This window comes from Neopelma chrysocephalum, unplaced genomic scaffold (genome assembly GCF_003984885.1).
Source record: "Neopelma chrysocephalum unplaced genomic scaffold, ASM398488v2 Primary Assembly neopelma1_124, whole genome shotgun sequence".
Taxonomy (NCBI): Eukaryota; Metazoa; Chordata; class Aves; order Passeriformes; family Pipridae; genus Neopelma; species Neopelma chrysocephalum.
Genome location: NW_020897786.1, coordinates 722,489 through 742,815, shown reverse-complemented (window position 1 = coordinate 742,815; position 20,327 = coordinate 722,489). Strand labels below are relative to the sequence as shown.

Sequence of the window (20,327 nt, the reverse complement as noted above, 5' to 3'; positions counted from 1 at the left end):
GACCAGGAAACACCCCAGGAATTACACTGGTCAATCCCAAAGCCATAGTTACATCTCCTGAGCTGTGATTCTGAAGGCAACCAAACCAATAACTGGAAAAATGCTAGGAAAAAAGAAGTAAGGGGAATTTTTTTTCCATTTAAGCTTTGGAATGGTTCCTGCTGCTGTGTATGTGCCTGTCTTGAAACGAGAGCACATGTCTGAGTTATTATGGAAAAGGTTTTTAGATGAGGACTGTAATCCCTCTTCACATTTGGCCAACACAGCAAGAGGTTGCAGTGGGGATGGAAGGGAGGGAGCAAAGAAACCCCAGGGCCTGGGACTGAGTGTTTCTGACCCAGCCCAGAGGAAAAAGAAGAGCCAAAGAAGGGAAAATTAGCCAAAATCCTGCAGCTGAAGGAACCAAGGCCAGGAGGGACGTGACAACTGGCCTGAAGGCTGTGGAAGAGCCCAAAATGAGCCTGGAGAAGTAGAGACCAGAACACTGGTCTTTTAGGGTCATTTACTGGAGTATAGTTAAAAAAACTCAACATCTGGCATTGCCAGTTGGTGATTTTGCACTGATTTGAGGAGCGGGAGAAGTTTTTAGTGTGGAGCCCCCTTCAACGTGCAGCTGCCCCACATGGATGGATGTCTAGAGGCTTTGAGATCAGGGTGATGGTTTGTGCCTGGTTTGGACATGTGGAGGCTTAAAACTCTGCATAATTTGAGGTTTGGGGGGAAACAAAAATGGAAGGCCCCCATAGAAGTATTTCAAAGAGGAGTCACAGTAATGAATAGGTGAGTGCAATAACCTCCCCCAGCCACCCATGAGCACTGAAGTAAACGCTGCTCTGGGATCAGCTCTTCAATTTATTGCTCTCTGGCTGCTCCCAGCCAGGCTTGAGCTGGCAAAGCTGGGACTAATGGACCCTGCACTCAATTAAGGGCCTGTCAGAGGCAGGGGGTTGATGGATGATGCCGACTCCCATTACCACCATCCCTCTCCTGAATCACTCAGGAGAAGCTCCAGAACACGCAGCCCATGCAGGAACTTTTTTCCTGCCTTGTGCTGAAAATGTGGTGAGTTTTACTCAAACACCTGGCTTTGAAGTGCCTGTAGTTTACAGGGAGTTGAAAATGTTGTGGTGCATGTGTGCTGGTTGCTCTGCAGAACCTGAAGGAAAAAGAATATAAAATTAAATTAAAAAACAAAATGCATAATGTGGAGTTGTTCTGTATTTTCAGGGGTTTTTTTTCTAATGAGATGAGTCATATTTTGAACCCAAAAGGCTTTAGGGAATTTAAAACCTCCTTCTAGGCCTGCACAGAGTCTGTATTGTTGGTTTAGGGGTGGACGGTGTCTCCAATACTGAATTCAGGACCTTGTAGGGAGTTTTTAGGAAAAATTTCTTGTGAAATGTCTCAAAGCACTTGATGCTCTTTAATTCTAAAAATAATATCTGTGGAGTTCATGTTAATTTTGGATGAGGAGAGTTGGATGGACCGTTTTTGAAGTTGTTTGCTCATGTTAAAAATAAAGGCAGATAGCAATAATATAATTATTGGATTGTTAGAGAGATGCATCAAATTAGGATTTTAAGAGTTTTTTCCTTTTTTTCTTCAATTCTGCCATCACAATGTTCTACAGTAGGGAAGTAAAAATGCAGCTTGGCTCAGTAGGGCTTTTTCTATCACATGGAGTAAGGTGCATGTTCCAATCTCTCTGTTTAGACAGTGAGTCACGAGCCTTAAAAGCATATGATAAAAATTATGATTTTAAAACTCTGCTTTCATCCAGATTCCCTAAAATAATTTCTGCATAGGAGTTCTTCAAGAAATCCAGCTGAAAATCTGTCTCTGAGCAGATGAGCTTTACAAGAGAGCAAGAGTTGGAGTTATTTTGGTGGAAAATAAATAGCTCTTTTTGCCTCAGCATGAATTTAGGGACAGATCCTCTTCCTGTAGAGGGTCATGGTTCTGCTGGTCTTGGAGTGGTGACCTTGGCTACCTGGAGGGCTCTTCATCACCCTGTAGAGCACCAGGCATTAGTAGTGTGAGATCCAGAAGAGCAGAGCCCATGGAATCAGGAGAGGGAGATGTATTGCTTTTTCTTGCCATTAAAGAAATGTATTGTATATGTTGTACTAGTTTTCTTCCAGCAACTAAATATTAATATTGATGCAAATATGTTGGGTGATGCTTTGGTTGATGTGCCCCTGGCATCCAAAACCCCTCCTGTGCCCTGGGCTGATCCCTCAGTGTGGGGGATTCTGCCCCTCTGCCCTACTCAGGTGAGACCCCCACCCCTGCAGTGCTGCCTCCAGCTCTGGGGTGCAACATGAGAAGGATGTGGAGCTGCTGGAGCGAGTCCAGAGGAGACCACGGAGCTGCTCCAAGGGCTGGAGCCCCTCTGCTGTGGAGCCAGGCTGGGAGAGCTGGGGGTGTTCAGCTGGAGAAGAGAAGCTTCAGGGAGACCTTAGAGCCCCTTCCAGTGCCTAAAGGGGCTCCAAGAGAGCTGGAGAGGGACTTGGGACAAGAGATGAAGGGACAGGCGAAGGAGGAATGGCTTCCCACTGCCAGAGGGCAGGGTTAGATGGGATATTGGGAAGGAATTGTTGACTGTGAGGGTGGTGAGGCCCTGGTTGCCCAGAGCAGCTCTGGCTGCCCCATCCCTGGAAGTGTTGAAGGCCAGGTTGGACGGGGCTTGGAGCAACCTGGTCTAGTGGAAGGTGTCCCTGCCCATGGCAGATGAACTTTAAGGTCCCTTCCAACCTAAACCATGCTGTGATTTAACAGCAAACCAGAAGAAGAAAAGCAAGAATCCCTGCGCAGCCAACCAATGTCTGAACAAACATCTGATGCATCTGAAATCGTAAAATGCCGGGTGGTTCTCTGTGGTTTAGGTTGTTCCAGCAGTTCCTTATCCTTTTCTTTGCCATCACAGGAAGCATTGATGGCACATCAGCAGAAGAGACGATCGTTTTGGTAAATTGTGCATCAGTTTCCACAAACCCGTTTGAATTTTGCCTTTTATTTTTGCCTGCACCAAACATTATGTCATCTGTGGGGCTTTTTTAGGAGGAATATAGAGCAGAAGGAATTAGCTGGCACAACATCGACTACATAGACAACTCCAGCTGCATCAACCTGATCAGCAAGAAGCCAACGGGGCTGCTCCATCTGCTGGATGAGGAAAGCAAGTGAGTAGGAAAGTACTGGCTTTGCCAATGATATTTGGTTTTTCACTTCAAATGTGTTTATCCTTCATTTTTACCTCTTTTGATTCTTCCCAGAAAGGTGCTGATTATCTCACTGGGCTGATTTGTGTCTCTAGTTTTGTTTTCGAGGTGGTAATGCAAGTGGTGGACAACCAACAAGCTGAGCAACAAGCCTTAACAAATAATCATTCAAATTGTTTTTCCAGAATTTCTTCCATTAAAGGGAAGGGAGAAGGTTTCTCTTGCTTCTCTCCTCCTTTTTCTCCCTGTCCCTTACAGTGTAACAACAGGAACATGCTCGAGGCTGAGCTTAGTGAAGGGAGAAGCCGAGTGCAGGTTGTGTGGGTGCTGTTAGTGGGATATAAGGTGGATTTATCAATTTACTGTAAAAATTAAGCCTGAATGAGCTGAGGGCACTCCTGTTTGGAGGCTGCACTTCCCCAGGGTTTCATGGGCATCAGGGATGCAGCTCAGATGTGCATCCTTGGTTCATCCACCCGGCTCATCTCGGTGGAAGTTCCCAGAGGAGCGTGTGCCTCTGGGGCTGCCTTTGGGTGGAAACTTTGGAGCAAAATGGTTCTTCCATCAGATACTCCTGCCAGTTCTCTCCATGTGAGGAAAAGGCAGTTTTGCTGAGGTCACCTCAGATCCACATGGCTGTGGCCCGGGACATGAGGTGTCCTCCCACCATTTGCTTGGAGGTTTCTGCTCTGCTTCTTGTCTCACTGAGCAGAGTGAGACAAGTCCCAGCGATTCTGTGCTGGACTAAAACACTTCAAATTAGGGAAAGTTGTGGAATACACCCCCAAGCTGCAGATTTACGTGAAGCTGGAGGATGGAGGATTGCCTTGCTCCTACCCAGAGGCTCTGCCCAAGCAGGCACAGAAGTGGAAGCTCAGGATATCTCTGTTTTCCATTTTGTGGCCGAGAAAGAAAAGGTAAAAGCTTTTCCCTTGTGTTTACAACTCTCTTCTGTTTAATTCTTCCCACTCAGTTTTCCTCAAGCCACAAACCAGACACTGCTGGACAAATTTAAGCGTCAACATGAAGGGAATTCCTACATTGAGTTTCCAGCGGTCATGGAGCCGGCTTTCATCATCAAACACTACGCCGGCAAAGTGAAGTACGGAGTCAAGGTCTGTCCCCCAGCTGTTCCCTGGGAGTTGTTTCCATTTAAATCTGGGATGGGGAAGGGGAGGCTCCACAGACGTGTTTTGGAGAAGTTTTGGCTCAAGAAGAGACGTGCGGGTCAGGAGAGAAGTGTTTGGTGAAGAGCTTGGCTGGAATGAGAAGGTGGGGATTGGGACTTCCTGTTCTCCTCCACATGGGCATTTGGGGGAGGAATTTAGGTTAGTGCTATGTCCTGACGACAGGTTGAAATTGTGTGTCTGGTGACCTTTCTGGGCTTGGTTTGTGCAGAAAGCCCAATGTTTTACTCATCAGGAGCCAGTTTTAAGGCAGGTCACGTGAGCTCAGGTCTCAGCATCCCACTACCACAGGTACTTCCTGAAATCCCACAGGAACCATTTCAAAGTTGACCCTATTTCTACTCATGCCAGTTATTAGCAGAGGGAATTCTGGTGGGCAGGGGAGCCTGGGGGATAAAGAGCCTCAGGATTGAATCGTGTTTCTGATGCCATAAACGCCCATTATAAGCATCAGAGAGGATGGTCAGAAAGATGATGGTCCCATCTAATATGGGAGCAGAAAAGGAAGGTGGAAGCAGGATTCAATAGTTGTGGAAGATCTTACCCAGAATATCATGTGGATATTGTTTATTTTCCTCTTTTCTCCCTTTCCTTTTCCTCCTTCCCCAGGATTTCCGGGAGAAGAACACAGACCACATGCGGCCGGACATCGTGGCTCTGCTGCGGAGCAGCAGGAATGCCTTCATCTGCGGAATGATCGGGATTGACCCCGTGGCCGTTTTCCGCTGGGCCGTCCTGAGGGCCTTCTTCAGGGCCACGGTGGCCTTTAGGGAGGCTGGGAAACGATATGTGGAGAAGAAAACTGGTACGTGTGTCCCTCTCCTAATCCTGGTGCCTGTTTTGCAGCTGCAATTGAGGTCGAAGATATTATTATGCTGTTTTAAGTAGCCTGTCTTATTAAGTGATTAATCTGTTAAAAAACTTTTTAAAATAGCGGGTGGGTTTTTTGCAGGAGTTACATTTAAAGGGACATTTGGAATTTAACATAACACAAGAAAATATTTTCACTTTACTGCTGCTTGAATTTTTCTGGTTTTTATGGGTGCATGGATAGGAAAACCTGAACATTCAGAGGCGTAAAAATTGTCCAGCAAAAAAGGCAAATTGGTTTTGTTTGAGTTCTTGAGCCATTACAACCAAAAAAAGGCAATAATTCTTCTCTGTCATTTTCCAAGCTGTTCACCCTTTCAGCTCCAAGAGAGCGTGTCTCTTGTGTAGCAAAATTCATGGCTTTGCAGTCACCCAGAACAGCCTCCAGACATTAAATTAAAGAGAAGTGATGGTGCATCATCATGCTGGGGCAGGCAAGGCCTGGCTGTGCTTTCAGACCATTTCTCTGCATAAAGCAATTTGGGGCAGATGGGTACAAGCCATTACTATTCATTTCTGGGCACAAGAGGGCTTGAAATTTGTGATGAAATTAGAGCCTCAGCAGGGAAAATGTCAGCAGAGTTAAAATTAAGCCCAGAGCTGCCCCATGAATTATTTTTTAATCAGAGAGATGCATCATGGAGGAGCCTGGGACAAGGAGCATAGGGACAGAAACTGTGCAAGCAGAAAGAATCATTTTCTTGGGAGCGAATCCCAAGAAGAGCAGAAGGCAAAAAATCAGCTTTCAGCTCTTCCTGGCAAACCACTCAGATGCAGTGGAAGGGAGAAGATGTTCCTCATGAACCAGGGTCTGTCTGGCACGTCCAGGCACATTTATGGACAGTGGGGCTCTGTGATGCCAAGAGGGAGATGGCAAAGACCTTTGGCTTCCAAAATCCATCTTTGCATTTTCATCTTGCATAAAGCCCAGGCTGAACCAAAGTGAGCTGGCCCAGGAGATGATAAAAATCTGTTCAGTCTTGGGAAGTAAGAGCTAATTTCAAGCCCTGCTTCGCTTTCTGTGTCTCTGGCCACTGGTCGTGCTCGTCTCCTCACTCCTCAGCTGCCCTTCTGCTCTTCATTGTGGAGTGTGTAGCCAAACTTGCTTATATCTCTATTATATTAATATATAGGTATAAATTAGAGTCCAGGAGGTTTTCAGACAATTCTGAGACTCAATTCTTGCATTGCCTTCTCTTTCCATGCCAAAACTAACTAATCATAATGATGGCTGAGTTTCTAAACCTTTTCTAACATGTGGTGCTGCTCTTTTGTCTGTCTGGTGTCCTTTGGCCTGTTTTCAAATGGCTTTCTTTGTAACCTCTGTTTTTTGAGTCAAAGGAAAAGAAAAAACATACAAACACTCAGAAAACTGTATAAGGTTTGTCTTCAACTTTCTGACAACCCTTAGATCTTTTATACCCTGAATTTCTCTGGGCATCAAGTTGGGGAAAAGTCATGGGAAAGCCACCAGAACTAGTGGGAGGAGATTACATAAATCTAATTTCCATACTGAGGTCACCTTATCCATGGGGAAAGCCCTACAAATGATGATGGAGCTGGGACCACTCACTTTAGGATGCCCCTGCCCCCTTTGGAGAGGTACCCACCATCTCCTGGCACGACCATCCAGGTTGGACAGGACTTGGAGCAACCTGGTCTAGTGGAAGGTGTCCCTGCCCATGGCAGGGCATGGAACTGGATGATCTTTAACGTCCCTTCCAACCCAAATCATCCTGGGATTCTGACTTCTGCCCGGGTCACCCCTAGCAAGGTGAGATCTGTAGCAATGTTTTCATCTGCTTTTGCTGTGACCTCATGCCCATCTCCCACTCAGTTGTCCTCCTCCAAAATCCCATCCATCTTGCCAAAGCACCATGAAGCAGGTGGCTGTGGGGGAGGTGGACCTGGCAGAAGGCTTGGCCAGTGTCTGGCCAGTGGGATGGGCTAGTGTCGTGTGATACATCCACTGCCAGATGCTTCTCCCTAAAACAATGCAGAAAAGCCCCAAACTGATATTTTTCACTTATGGCAGAAAGCATTTGGGAGTGATTAAAGTACCACTAAAATAACCCCATCTCCAAAGTAAAAAGCAGAGAATCAAAGACAGCACATGTTTGAGGTTTATTTTGGGTTTTATCAAACCTTGATGGCTTTAATGAGCCAGATTTGAGCGTCTGACTGCCCACAGCTGTGGAGCTTTTGATACAATGGTGGTAGATAAGTGAGAATAACTTCTCTCACACGTGTTCATCCACATGTGCACATTTAATATCTGCATAGAATTTTTTTTCATGGCAGGTGTGGTGAGGAGGCAGGGAAATATCTGCAACAGGCTTCTTTCATTTAGGGCTCTTTGCACTCTTTTGTCTCAACCCCAACTGGTTCTCTCTTGCTTTTCCCCATCTAAGTCACCCTTGCAACACCCAACAGGGATTTTCCTGAAAAATCCCTGGCTTATGGATGAGCAACTCTGCACAATTTTGCTCTGCTTCCCTTTGCATCGTCCTCTTGGTTATCTCCTCCATGCCAGCAGTGCCCACCAGTGCTGGGGATGCTCCTGGAAGAATAATCAGCATTTTTTCCTGCTGGCTTTGGGGACTCTCCTTTTTTTGTGCTCCTGATAGTGCAGCTTCTGGTAACTGTGTGATTGTCCTCGTGAACCTGTAGGTGAAAAGCAGCAAAGTGGTATCACTGTGAATTTTGTTGGGTATCTTTCTCTTCTGCCCAAGTGCTGCCAACTCTCCTTGGATGGAACACAACCTGCAGTTGGCTGAAGGGTGGAATTCTTCAATACTTTGATTTTTAATTATTTTTATCAGTGAGTTTATCAGTGAGGATTGAAATGGTCCAATAGAACTACGTGTTTGAACTAGATTTGTTCATGAACTTTGATTAAAGGAACATTATCAAGCTTTTTAGGGAAGAAATTTGGCCGATTGACTTTTTTTGCTGTATCATTGCTACGAATTTATTGCACACAAAAAAAACCCCTAATCCTTTGGTGGAAAAAATGGTGCTGTTCATATAAACCTGACTGTGGAGAGTCCCAGCTTTCTCACCCTGGTTTTGCTGGACCCAAATCCTCTCTCTGACTAAGGTTTCATGGTCTTGGGCCTCTACCCGTCCTCAGTGGGCTCTGCAGCTGGATTTGGCCACCAAGGGTTGGTCCGTGGGTCAGTACCCGCTGTGGACCTACACAATAACACCTCATCAAAACAATCCCAGAGGCTTCTGCAGATTTATCCCTGAAGCTGGGCACCAAAAAAGCCAATCTCCTGTGAAAGAATTAAAAAAACCCACCTGTATTTGCCAAGCAAAGGTGACAGCAATCAAAAACTTGGTCCTTGAGGTCTCACTGGTGTGAATGTGAGGAAGAGGCCTCTTGAGAGTGTTCCTTTGGGAAGTTCATGCAGGTCCTTTCTGATGATTCGATGTGTTGGTATGAAATGCTTCCGTACGTGCCGGCACAAGGTAACTCCTCGGTGACCTCATCGCACCTCACGGGAGCATCACATGTCCCTTGGCATGGCCAAGGGTGACGGAGAGGTTGTCACAGTGTCACCTGTGTGACCTCTCCTCCACCCCACGGTCAGAGCTGGGCCACCAAAACTCCCCTTGGCGGCACAATGGTGGCTCCTTCCAACTCTGGGCCTCAAACCCATCGTGCCAAACTCCAATCTGCCCTCCAGGAGCATGAAACCCTTGTTTAATGCAAAGAATTTATCTTTTTCCTTTTAATTGCCATTTTCTGAGCAAAGTGTGGCTCTGGGGTGCAGGGTGAGGATTGCAGGTGGCCCTGTCAGGGAGCATCTGCACCGGGAGCTGCGGGAAGCTCCTGACAGAGGCACAGGAAGGGTTTTTAAAGAAATTATTAAAAGTAAATTTATGTAATAATCTAATTTTTGCCCAAAGAATCTTGGAGCGATTATAAAGTGATTATGCTCTGGCTAAGAAGGATTATGATTGGGATTGGGATGTGGTCCAGCTCTTGTGCCACAGCGCTGTGTCCGGAGGAAACCGAAGTTAAATTGTGTCAACACGACCCTCGAGCTCTCGCGTCCCTGGGGCTCGTTCTTGCCCCTCTCCTGATTTCTGCTCATATAATCTCTCTCTTCTCTCCATTTTTTTTTGTTTGTTTTTATTTTGCTTCCCAAGGGCATGATGATGCAGTGCCATGTGCGGTTTTGAAAAGTGTGGATAGTTTTAGCTTTCTCCACCACCCAGTCCATCAGAGGAGCTTAGAGATCCTGCAGAGGTGCAAGGAGGAGAAGTACAGTAAGGCTCCCCCACCCACCCTCCCCTCTGATACAGCACTCACACCAGAAATGGAAACCAGGTGCATTCTGTGTCCAAAGGGTCAAAAACAATGCCCCAGGAACCTTCCAGCATCAAACCAGTGCCTTAGAGCAATTTGGACCCTATTGGGAAATCATTAGGCACAGTTGGAAGAGGGAAATGAAAAGCAAAGTCACCTCTCTCGAGGTATCACATTGTCAGTGGTTTCCCTGCTGATGTTAATAAGGAATATTCCTGATACAAGGCAGGGGGCTGGTACAGCTGGAATTTGACTTCATTTAGGTTTCATTGGGCTTCAAAACTAACTTCAGCTTGTGAAAAGATTGTGTCCAAGGGCTTTTACTTAAAGCAGAGGCATTTGGCAATGTTATTTTACAGAATAAGTCAAGTAAAGATGCACTTGGTCTCCACTTCTTCCTCCTCACTCATCCTCTGTCACGTAACAAACTCATCCTGCATGACAACATGGACACTCCTGCCTGCACTACTCTGTTTTATTTACATATATAAAGAGATATTTGGTACTCTCATGTTTAGCTATCTCATTTTCCTGCCATTATCCTCTCCCTTCGTGTGGCACGTTGAAGCTGACAGCACTAGAGCTCTGCTGTGCACAGTCTGCACGGGCAGAGCCTCAGCCCAAGGTGCTTAAACATGAAATTTAGGGGGAAATGCAAACCACCTTTTTTCTCTGCAGAGCTGAGCATGGTAAGTGCAGTAGGTGCATTTTAAGTCTTCACAAATCTGGGTTTCCTGTTAGAAACTTTGTCAGGTGTCTGTGCTTCCTGCAGCCTGTGGGTTTGGGGGAGCAGAGGTGGTTTAGTTCTTAAGTTAGACTTTCATTCTTATTTTAACTACATTGTTTTTTCCTACAAGTTCCCACCACTCCTGTAAAAAAATATAAAGGAGTAATACTAAATTTGACTAGGTTTTAGATTTTATTACGTGGTGTTGTGCTAAGTGCCCTCACTGATACTACTAAGAAACTATTGAAAAGGAAGATGATTAACAGTAATTTTACTTGCAATTAATTCATCAATTTAACTTTAATTTGCAAGTTAACTCAGCAATTTGGGAGGGTTTGGGGGTTTATTTTCAGTTTTTTAGTTGCAAGAAGGAAATTCATACAACTCAAGGAGCTTTTACTTAACAGGAAGCAGTGAAGTTGAGCTCAGCATCTTAAAGCCTCAGTTATTATAGACTAGTCCACACAGTTTGGGCTCTCTCAGGATTAATCTAATGTGTGGGTCCGGGATCACCGTAGTTTGTGAATTGGCCAAGAGCATCTGCCCAGACCAACGAGTAATTCCTGTTCTGCATCCAGAAATCATTCCCATCTTCCCACGGGGTGTTCTGCTCTCCCAGGCTCCCCAGCTTTGGCTCAACCAGGCTTGGAGTGTGTGTGATTTTTCTGTTCCGAATTCAGCAGGTCCGTGGGCCCCGCAGGCGAAGCTCTTTGGGCTGAGGTTGCCCTGGGGACTCGACTTCTCCCAGAAATCAGATGAGGTCACATCCATGTCATCTTTGAGAGAGGAAGCAAGATCATCTCCTTGTCTTGTATTGTGCAATTAGTTCTGCCACGAAAAAAAGAGAGAAAACTAATTGATTTGATGAGTTTATTGAGATTCCCTTTAGATCCCTCTGTATTCAGCTTGTGTAGCCAACTGATCACCCTTCCCTGGCCATCTCAGCTGCTTCCCTGGCACCGTTGGGTCCATCAATTAATAGTCTTCCTCCAGAGCAAGGCACTGGGTTTAGACATCCCTGAACTCAAGACCAAAGGTCTGCTGGTTGATGTTCCTCAGTAGGGAGTAGACTGGGATTATCCAAGGCTCCTCTCAATGAGGACAAAGACCTGTTGGGCAAATCAGGCCATCTTTGTGAAACACTCCAGCTGAAGAAAAGGGAATGTGCTTGAAAAATCAGAATAATTCCCTGCCTGAAATGTAAAACAGATCAGTCTGTGTCTGGGCTGGATGAAGGGGAGGGAGTAGTTGCCCTCACACCACTGTCCTTTCATGCAAAGCATAATATTTACAATATCCTATATTCGCTATACAGAATTCTCAAAACCACATGTGACTCATCAGCTTAAATCTAAGACCTGTTTCCCTTCTGTTTACAAAATTCCCCCCTGTATTTCCCAGAAAAGGGGCTACATCAGCATGGCAACATTTATTTGGCTGTGGCACTGCTGAATTTCTGCTTTAAAGAGCCAAGTGATGGCACAACATAGAAAGGTCTTCATTTTTGGTCTGTCTAAAGCAATATTTGAAGCAGATTCCTGATTATTCCCATTTTCTCCCTCTTTACAACTGGATTTCTGTGCTGTAAACCGGCAACTTCGGGCACAGAAATGCCAGTCTTGGAAGAGGTAAGAGAACACTCCTAGGACAGGAAATGTAACCAAAAAATGGCTTAAATGGCAAAAAGAGGGATTGAAAAGAGTTTTGAGCTCAAGGCACTCCCATGGATTATCTGCCTGGCTTTCCAAAAACCTCCAGAGTTGGAGGTTGCCAAACGTTCTCAGCAAAAGGGATTTGGTTCTGCCTTGGAGCACAGGAGGGATCGAAGATGACCTGTAGCAGCACATTCCCAAATTTCCTTTTGCCCACATTTCTAGGACATTTGGCCACCTTTAGATCCAATCACCTCACCAAGTGGACCTTTCCAGGCACCTCTTGCCCAACGTTCAGCTTCAAGACAAGCTGTTACAGCATCTCACCAGGTCCAGGAGGACGGGAGATGTCCTGTTAAAGGGATGTCACCTGTGAAGGTTTGGTAGGAATTCATCTTCTCCTCAGGGATTTCAGGCTCTCAGGAATGGCAGAGCAGCCAGACAAGCTCAGGTCTTGGCTTTGTATTTCCTTTGTATTCATCTTTGAGAACAAAAAGATCCTCAGGACACCTTTTAGCTCAGCACCTGAGCTGTATTAAATAGGAAAGTTATAATTGTGGGGTCCACTAAACCGGAGTTTAGACTTCTTTCTTTTTAGAGAGGGTTTTTTTTAGCATTTTTTTTCCACTTCAGATGTCTCAGGGTAAAATAAAATCCATTTTCCCCACATCCAGGTGAGCACTGAGATGTTTCCTGTCTCACAGCAGCATTTTCCAGGCAGTTAGAAAATTGCTCAGCTGTTTTCATGTCAAACTCCAGATTATCAGATCTTTAAATTTTGGTGGTTTCATGGCTTGAAAAGTGTTTTGTTGTCAACGAAAATTGTCTCCTGTCTCCCTAAAATGCTTGGTTACAAAACATTTCCACCTGGGGGAAGATAACAGCTTGAAACAGCTGCTTCTGTAACCATGTGTGGCAGCTTCCTTGACTGAATATCAAGTAGATCTTTTATTTAGTATCTTATTTTCTTAGAGATACTTTATTACATATAAATTACTCTAAAACTAGATATCAAAGGAGAGGTTCAATGGGCAATCAAGCCTTTAAAAAGTAGTATTTTCTACTATGTTCTTATGTTTGTAGGGAGGGAGGGAAGAAGTGTCTAAGGAATAAGTGACCGTTTTTCCAAGCACCCTATTTATGTCCAGGTGTTTTGCCCACGCAGCTGGATTGTCTCATGCACAGGGGAAAGCTTGGGAATGTCTTGGCCGTGCAGCACATGAGTGGCTGGTCCCCCCCATCTACTTCTTCCTTCATGTTTGCTGGGACGTGGTACATGTGTGGGAGGGCAATTACAATGTTAATTACTCCCAAGGGTGATGACTCTGGCAGAGGTGGGAGCGATGGGCATGTCAGCATCCTTGGCACCCGGGAATTCCCAGCATGTGCCAGGACACACCCACGCTCCTTCTCAGGGCTGAGCTGTGACTGTGCTAATTGGCTGCTGAGGCCGAGCCAGGGAGAAACATCTTCCTTCATGTGCTGCTCCAGGTATCACTCGGAAGAGCCCACGGACGCCGCTCTCCGACCTCCAGGGAGTCAACACCATCAACGAGAGGACCCAGCGGTAAGGCCCTTTGCACAGCAGGGAATGTGGGCTGGGAGAGCATTGCCTGGAGTTACAAATGACTATTGATGTTTCTCACATCTTGCTTCTCAGTTTTTGTCTTCTCTTTTTTTTCTATATGTGTGATCAGGTCTAAACATCTTTACCTGACTAAACAGCAGGCGTGGGAAGTGACTTCCCTGTGTCAAAGCACAGCGGTTGTGGGTGGGGTGGTGGCCCGGGTGGTGAGAAGCTTAAAAAATTGAGTGGATATGCCAATATCAAGGAAATAATCGTTTAATGAGGATGGGTTTGGGGGCAGAACTGCCCTCGCACAGTGCGTGGTGGCTCAAGGCACCCCAGAGTGGGGAGGACCTGGAAATTGTGGGGTTTGAGGTGGTACCTTGCCAAATACTTGCTTGTTTTTAAGGCAAAAAAGCACATTAACCTCAAAACTACTTGACTTTTACAGATTTTAGGTACAGATTTAGTTTTAAATCCTTCCTTGAAGGTTCTGGCAATTTGACCAGCTACTTGATGAGCTTTTCTTGTTCTAAGAGTCAGTTCTGCACTTGGAGATGCAGATCTGTGCCTCCTGTGCAAAAGCTTTGCCATATTCATTTCAGAATGAAGTTGCTTGTGAAGCCAAAGTCTTCATTTCTGAGGGATATCTGGGCACTGCTCCTTCTCCTTTTCCCCAGCTACCCTTGTGCTATCCCTCAGCAGACCCCAGGAAGTCTAATTATCCCAATCCCACCTCTGAAGGGTCATGGTACCTCTCTGCTTCCCTCTGAGCAGGTGTGTGTGTTGGGGAAAGGTATGAAATCAGAGCATCCTCAGCTCCTAAAAAACCTGCTTGGAGCTGCAGACCTCCAGCTGTGACTTCATGGCTGCTCTGAGTTTTGAGAGGAGGCCAGAACAAGTCAGGAGGAGTCTGAGACTGTCTTCTGAAACGTGTCCATCAAATCTTATGTCTCAGAGAGTTCCCTTCCACACAAGATAAAATATCCTCCAAATACATGTTTAAACCTAATTTTTAATGGCTTTAATGCCAGACAGCCATGACAGGAATTAGATAGATGTTGTTCCTTTTTTTTCTTGGGGAAGAAAAGTGGCTTCTTTTGCCTGGCTTTGTTCATCCTGTGCCTTCTGAGTGTCATCAAGACCAGAATGTCCCTCTTGCTCTGAATTCCTTCCCTCTGAGAGTGCTGGTGGCACCCTACTGAAGGAGAACTGAATGTTCTCACATCATTACAAGTCAGCTTATTTGCAGTGGTCAGAGAGGATGGAATTTTTATGGAATCGATGGATTGAATTCATAAATCTGTGCCACTTATTGAGTTTTAGCAGAAATCCAGGTGGTGCAAGCAATCCCACCCTGTGCTGGGAAGGTGGTGCAACCCTGGTTGTTCTCACATCCATCTTTCCCACCCCTCCTTGTCTTTCTCCTGCTTCTGCAGCTACTGGGGCTCAAATCTATTGGGTCTGTGGTGACATTTGAGGCAGGGCAGGTTGGTGTCTCCAGATGACATTCACTCTTTCTGGCAGCTCTGGTTGTGCAAGTTTCCCTCAACATAATGTAAGGTGAAACTTTGTCCCTGTGGAGATCCCCACGTGTAGATAAGAGGAGTCCTGCAGTTTCTCCAGCAAGCCTTGGGTGCATGAGGAACCTCTGGGAAGTGGGACAGGGCTTTCCTTGCCTGCCCAGCTCCAGCTTTGGAGGCACGTTAGTTCAGGAGGTTGGGCTGCCAATGTTTTTATAGCCCAAAACATTTCAATTATCTCAGCAAGGCGCTGTTATAAAGGCAGGGAAAGTCCTCCCAACCCAGGCAACGAGGGGATGTGTTTATTTACTGTGGGGTTCAGTCTGTGGTCTGCTCTGTTGATGTGGCCTAACAGACCCCAGCAGAGCAGACAAATTGCCTAAAACAGTCAGAATTGAGGGCAGCAACTACTGTGCTGCCTTCTTCATCCTCCTCAGCAGTTGTGTCCTGCCATCAGCCTCAGTTTGATACTTTTACTGGTATATTTGCAGAAAATGTGCTTTAAAGCTGTCCTAACTCCTGTGTTCCTCCTGGTCTCATGCCTCAGGAGCACAGTCCAGGATCTTTGCTTCCCTTGGGCACCAGCAATGATGAGTCCCCAAATGTCACCTGTGCTCCTTCCCTCTGGAAGCACAGACTGGGTCTCTCACAGGATCTCTATGCTCCATCCTGCGCTTTCAGAGTAGGCAGGTAATGAGTGATTTTGCTCTGAGGAGTCACATCGCATTTGATAAATGCTGGTATTTCAGTTAAATTGCTCTTGTTGAGCAAGAAGAGGTAAATACAGGGGTGCAGGTCTATAAGAGAGATTTGCTTTACCAGCTTTCCAGCAGATAGACCAGCAAGGGATTTACAGCACTAAATTAAACAGGAATTTGCTTTCAAAGCCATCTCATGATCATGCGGTCGCTGATAAGGCCACGTTGTACATCCAACCCACAGGATAGCCCGGGGCTTGTTTCTAAAAGCAATTTTGAGGCATGACATCACACAGGAAGTCATTGTGGAGGATTTAGGGAGCCAAGAGCTCTCCTCTGATCTCAGAAGAAAGTGGAAGGGTGGTTTGCACATGCTGTGGTGGGGAAACCAGCCTTCAGTGGAGCTGCATGCGGTGGAAGTGCCTTCACCGGCTGTGGAGTAATGAGAGCCATGCCACGGGTAACCCAAAGCACCCGGGCTGGCTGGGATCCTGCTGGTTTGGGTTCAGTGATGACACTTTAACATGCAGGGGTGTCTGAGCAGGTACTGCTCAGTCTGTCTGGAAGCAGCTGGTTGGGCTCGGTGAGATGAGTGACCTCCCAAGTACCTAAAGTTTGTGTCAGTCTCATATTTGTGTACCCATCATAAATTGTCCGTAATAAACAGAGCTGTCACTTTATTTCTTGGCTTTTTCAAAACCACGTGGGAATTCCTAGGGTTTTCCATTCTCTAGTCTTGTTCAGAGTCTGTATATCCACACCCGGTCTCCAGCTGAAGAGGGCATTGAGGTTGGCCAGGATTAGTGAGAGGTTGTAGATCCCAAAAGTGACCGTTGAGGTTAAGTGGTGCCCATCAACTCTTGGGTCTTTTTGCCACCTGCAAGTAGGAGTTTTTTGATGGATGGGAACCTTCCTGTAAAGAAAAAGAAGGTGGACAGGAGGGATCACCTGGATATTCAAGCTTCTCACTAACCATCCTTGAATTGAACCTTTAAAAAAGCAGGTCCTGGAGCGCTCAGCCTGGGGTTTTACTTTGCTGTGATTCATCCCTTCTTTTAATAGTGGTACATGTCAAAATGCTGGTTTAATGAGGCCAGGAAGGAATTTGGGAAGCGCTGCAGCAAGGCAGGAAGGAGACTTTGCTCTGAGGCTCTGGCTCCAGGCTCTGAGCTGGCTGAAGGAGCAGCTTTACATCCTTTGTTTTTTAATTTCCATGTGACACTTGAGATCTGCCCTTCCTCCAAATCAAGGCTTTAAGGCAAAGGGCTGCCTTGTTGTCAGACCTCAGAAGTGGCCAGTGCCAGAGGCCCCATTTAAACCACAGTGTCCTTCAGCATCCTCGTGACCTGGTGCTGCTTGGAGTTTCCTCCTATTCCTTTTTCTCCTGGCTGAGACAGCTCTGGGGGTGATTGCAGATCCCACATCCTTCCTTAAATCACTTCTATTTCATGTGATGGTTTCTGCAAGGCTGATAAAATTTAAAAAAAAAAACCAACAAAACACCAAAAAACACACCACGAAGCCAAAAGTCTGGCAGTTGGGTGCTGCCCATGAGAGGCTTCATGTAACCCCAGACACCATAGTAAGGCTCCTCCACTCTGGAAATTCTTTGCCCTGATGTGTATTTTGGTCAAGTATCTGTTTCCTTCCCTCCAAGAGAGGATTTTGGTTCCTCTCACTGTTCCCTTCAGCCTTCCTGCAACCAGGTGAGCATTTCTGAAGACCACAGCAGTTCTGCCCCACAGCAGAGAGGACCAAACTGGGGGGTTGATCTGTGATCGGGTGCCAGTGAGGGATTCTGGGCAAACTCATCAATCCAGCTGGGACTGACATCCTTCTTGCTGGAAAATAATTAGTTTATTGCAAATTACATTTGCTTTTTCTTTTCCTAATGGAATGATTGTGGGAATTAGAGGAGGCAGAGTCAGCACCAGCAATCACAGTCCAGAGGCCACATGACCAGAGGTCATGGCCTTGTATCCTTCATCTCACCAAAGGTATCTGGAGGTATCTGCAGACTCAAGGTTTCTGTCTGGGAGAGTTGGAAGCTCTTGTTCTCCTGCTGGTAATTTGATGCTTTTATGAATATTTGATCTTTGAAAGGTGCTTAAGCAGCCCAATCATGGGGTCTGGCACCATGGGCTCATCCCACGGGAATGAGTGGACAGTGGAAATAATAAAGCCCTGGCTCATATTTTACCAATGGATTACTTTAGGATCTCTCTTTTATTATATGACACAACTGAGAGGTTTTCTCTCTTCCCAACGGTGTTGGGTGTTGCAGGGATGCCTACGCGGTCGGCTGGAATGGCCGGATGGGGATGAGGCACAGCAGGCTCGCCAGCCCCGGTGCCTTCCTGGACAAAGATGGGATCTTCGTCAACTCCACCAACAGCAAACTGCTGGAGAGGGCCCACGGCATCCTCATGTCAGTACAGGAGGGGATCTGGGCTTTATTCCTGGGGCACAGTGAGCAGCACGGGTGGTTAGAGCGTGTGAACAGCCAGGATATCAAACTAGCAGGGTTTCAAGCAGACTTGGAGGTGTTTCCCAGTTGGGTCAAAGTGACCTCAGGATGTTTGACACGTTTGATTTAACTCTTATCAGTCATTTGTAATGCCAGACCCAGGGAAGAGAGAAGGAACAAACCTGCTGGTCAGACCAGAGATGTGATGCACTCACAGTTTTTAATGTGATATCAAAGTTTCTGTTATAAATTGGGTGGGGAGATGCTGATTCTCGCTGCAGCCTCACAGGGGGGTGCAGAGAACATCCCGGTGTGGCTGGAGTTGACATGGGGGATGAGAAGCAGGAGGGTGGTCAGTCCTTTCATGCTGCCACTCCCTTGCTCTACCCAAATTACCGACATCCCATCATTCCCACTGGAACCATTCCCATTAATTGGATACCTTCTTCTCAAACCTGTGCCTCTAAAGTTACAAACCCACCTGCAGCAGGCAGAGCAGCCCAGTTTCAGTGCAGGTTGGAGGCAGCAGCTGCTGGGGGGGATCTGGAAGGTCTTGTTCATAAACTCCTCTGTTCTGCACGCGTGGATTAATCTGAGCTGTTTATTGTCTCCCCAGGCGGAATAAGAACATCAAAGCCAAACCAAACCTCCCAAAGGTGAGAGAGAAGCAGCATTTCTCCCTTGCTGGTCCCTGGGTTAAGGCTGGAGGTACAGTGAGGAGATGCTGATGGGTTATGAAGACCACTGTGTCTACACCAAGACCTTGGTCTATTCAGCTCTGTTCAGGGTTCTTTAATTTAAATAAACCTAAATTATTTCAGCCCTGACTTTTGCTGGGAATGAGAGGTATGAGCACTTCCATCCTCCTTGGAGCTGCCCTGGCTCCTCTTTTCCTCCTCCTGGGAAGGAGCACATACGTACTGGTGCAATTGAATAATTAAATCTCTACACTGAAATGATGACAGTAGACCAAGAGGGCTGGTACCTGACAGACAACAGACTTGGCTTATATTCACTTTCCCTCCATCATGGCTGCATTTATTGTATTTTAAGAAATGCCAAAAGATCTGTTGTACTCAGAACAGTTAACACTGGTCCTTGGTAGTGCTGCATCGGTGGTCAGGATGGGAGACCAGGAGCAGCAAACATTGGTTTTACTCCTCTCTGTGTCCATGTTGGACCTGAAGAGGCAATGATGCAATCAATGGATTAAGAGAATCGTAGAATCATGGAATGATTTGTGTTGGAAGGGACCTTAAAGCTCATCTTGTTCCAACTCCCCTGCTATGGCCAAGAAAAACCTTCCACCAGACCAGGTTGCTCCAAGTCCCGTCCAACCTGACCTTGGACACTTCCAGGGATGGGGCAACCACAGCTTCTCTGGGCAACCTGGGCCAGGGCCTCACCATGACTCTGTTCCTCTGTGTGTCCCATCGAGGTTAAGTAGGGTGGTTACCTAAGAAAGCCCTGTAGAGGGTAAGGAGGGATATGGGATAGTAGGGTAATAACATCTAGATTTTGTATGGAGTCTCTCTTTCTCCACAGCACCTGCTGGATGTGAAGTCCCTCAAGCACCTCACGAACCTGACGCTGCATGACCGCATCACCAAATCTCTCCTCCATCTCCATAAGAAGAAAAAACCACCCAGCATCAGTGCCCAGTTCCAGGTAAGCCTTTGATACAGAGCTGGACTAAAGCAAATACCTGCTTGGGGTCCCCAGGCTGCCCAGGAGGACACTGGCAGGCACAGTCCTGCCCCACCCTCCCCACTGTTTAGGCCATGAATTCCACTGAGGACATGGCTTTAGGAAGCTGGGAGACACCCTACAGCTATTTAAAGGGTGTAAAGGGAGAGAAATAAGAGTGGTGGTGGGTATGGTGGGGTATGACAAGGTGGAACACGATGGGACACAAAGATCACAGAGTATTTTGAGTTGGAAGAGACCCACGAGGATCTTCAAGTCCAACTCTGCAGCGAATCCTGCAGGCATTGAACCACAGCCTTGGCATTATTAGCACCAGGCTCTAACCGATCTAATGTCAGGATGAGCTGCAGAGTGGAGATGTTGGTGTATCCCCATCCTCTGGTACCTCAC

The 20,327-nt window shown here is 46.5% G+C and overlaps 1 protein-coding gene across 7 annotated transcripts in view; it reads left to right on the top strand.

Moving 5' to 3' along the window:
* The window catches only part of MYO9A (myosin IXA), a 168,893-nt gene that overhangs the window by 115,886 nt on the left and 32,680 nt on the right, over positions 1–20,327 (top strand). For all 7 annotated transcript variants that reach the window (XM_027698006.1, XM_027698007.1, XM_027698010.1 and 4 more), the window contains 8 exons: positions 3,061–3,182; positions 4,195–4,336; positions 5,018–5,213; positions 9,437–9,556; positions 13,467–13,542; positions 18,048–18,191; positions 18,847–18,886; positions 19,776–19,898. In XM_027698006.1, the coding sequence (XP_027553807.1) occupies positions 3,061–3,182; positions 4,195–4,336; positions 5,018–5,213; positions 9,437–9,556; positions 13,467–13,542; positions 18,048–18,191; positions 18,847–18,886; positions 19,776–19,898 (963 nt within the window). The remainder of the gene's footprint in view (positions 1–3,060; positions 3,183–4,194; positions 4,337–5,017; positions 5,214–9,436; positions 9,557–13,466; positions 13,543–18,047; positions 18,192–18,846; positions 18,887–19,775; positions 19,899–20,327) is intronic.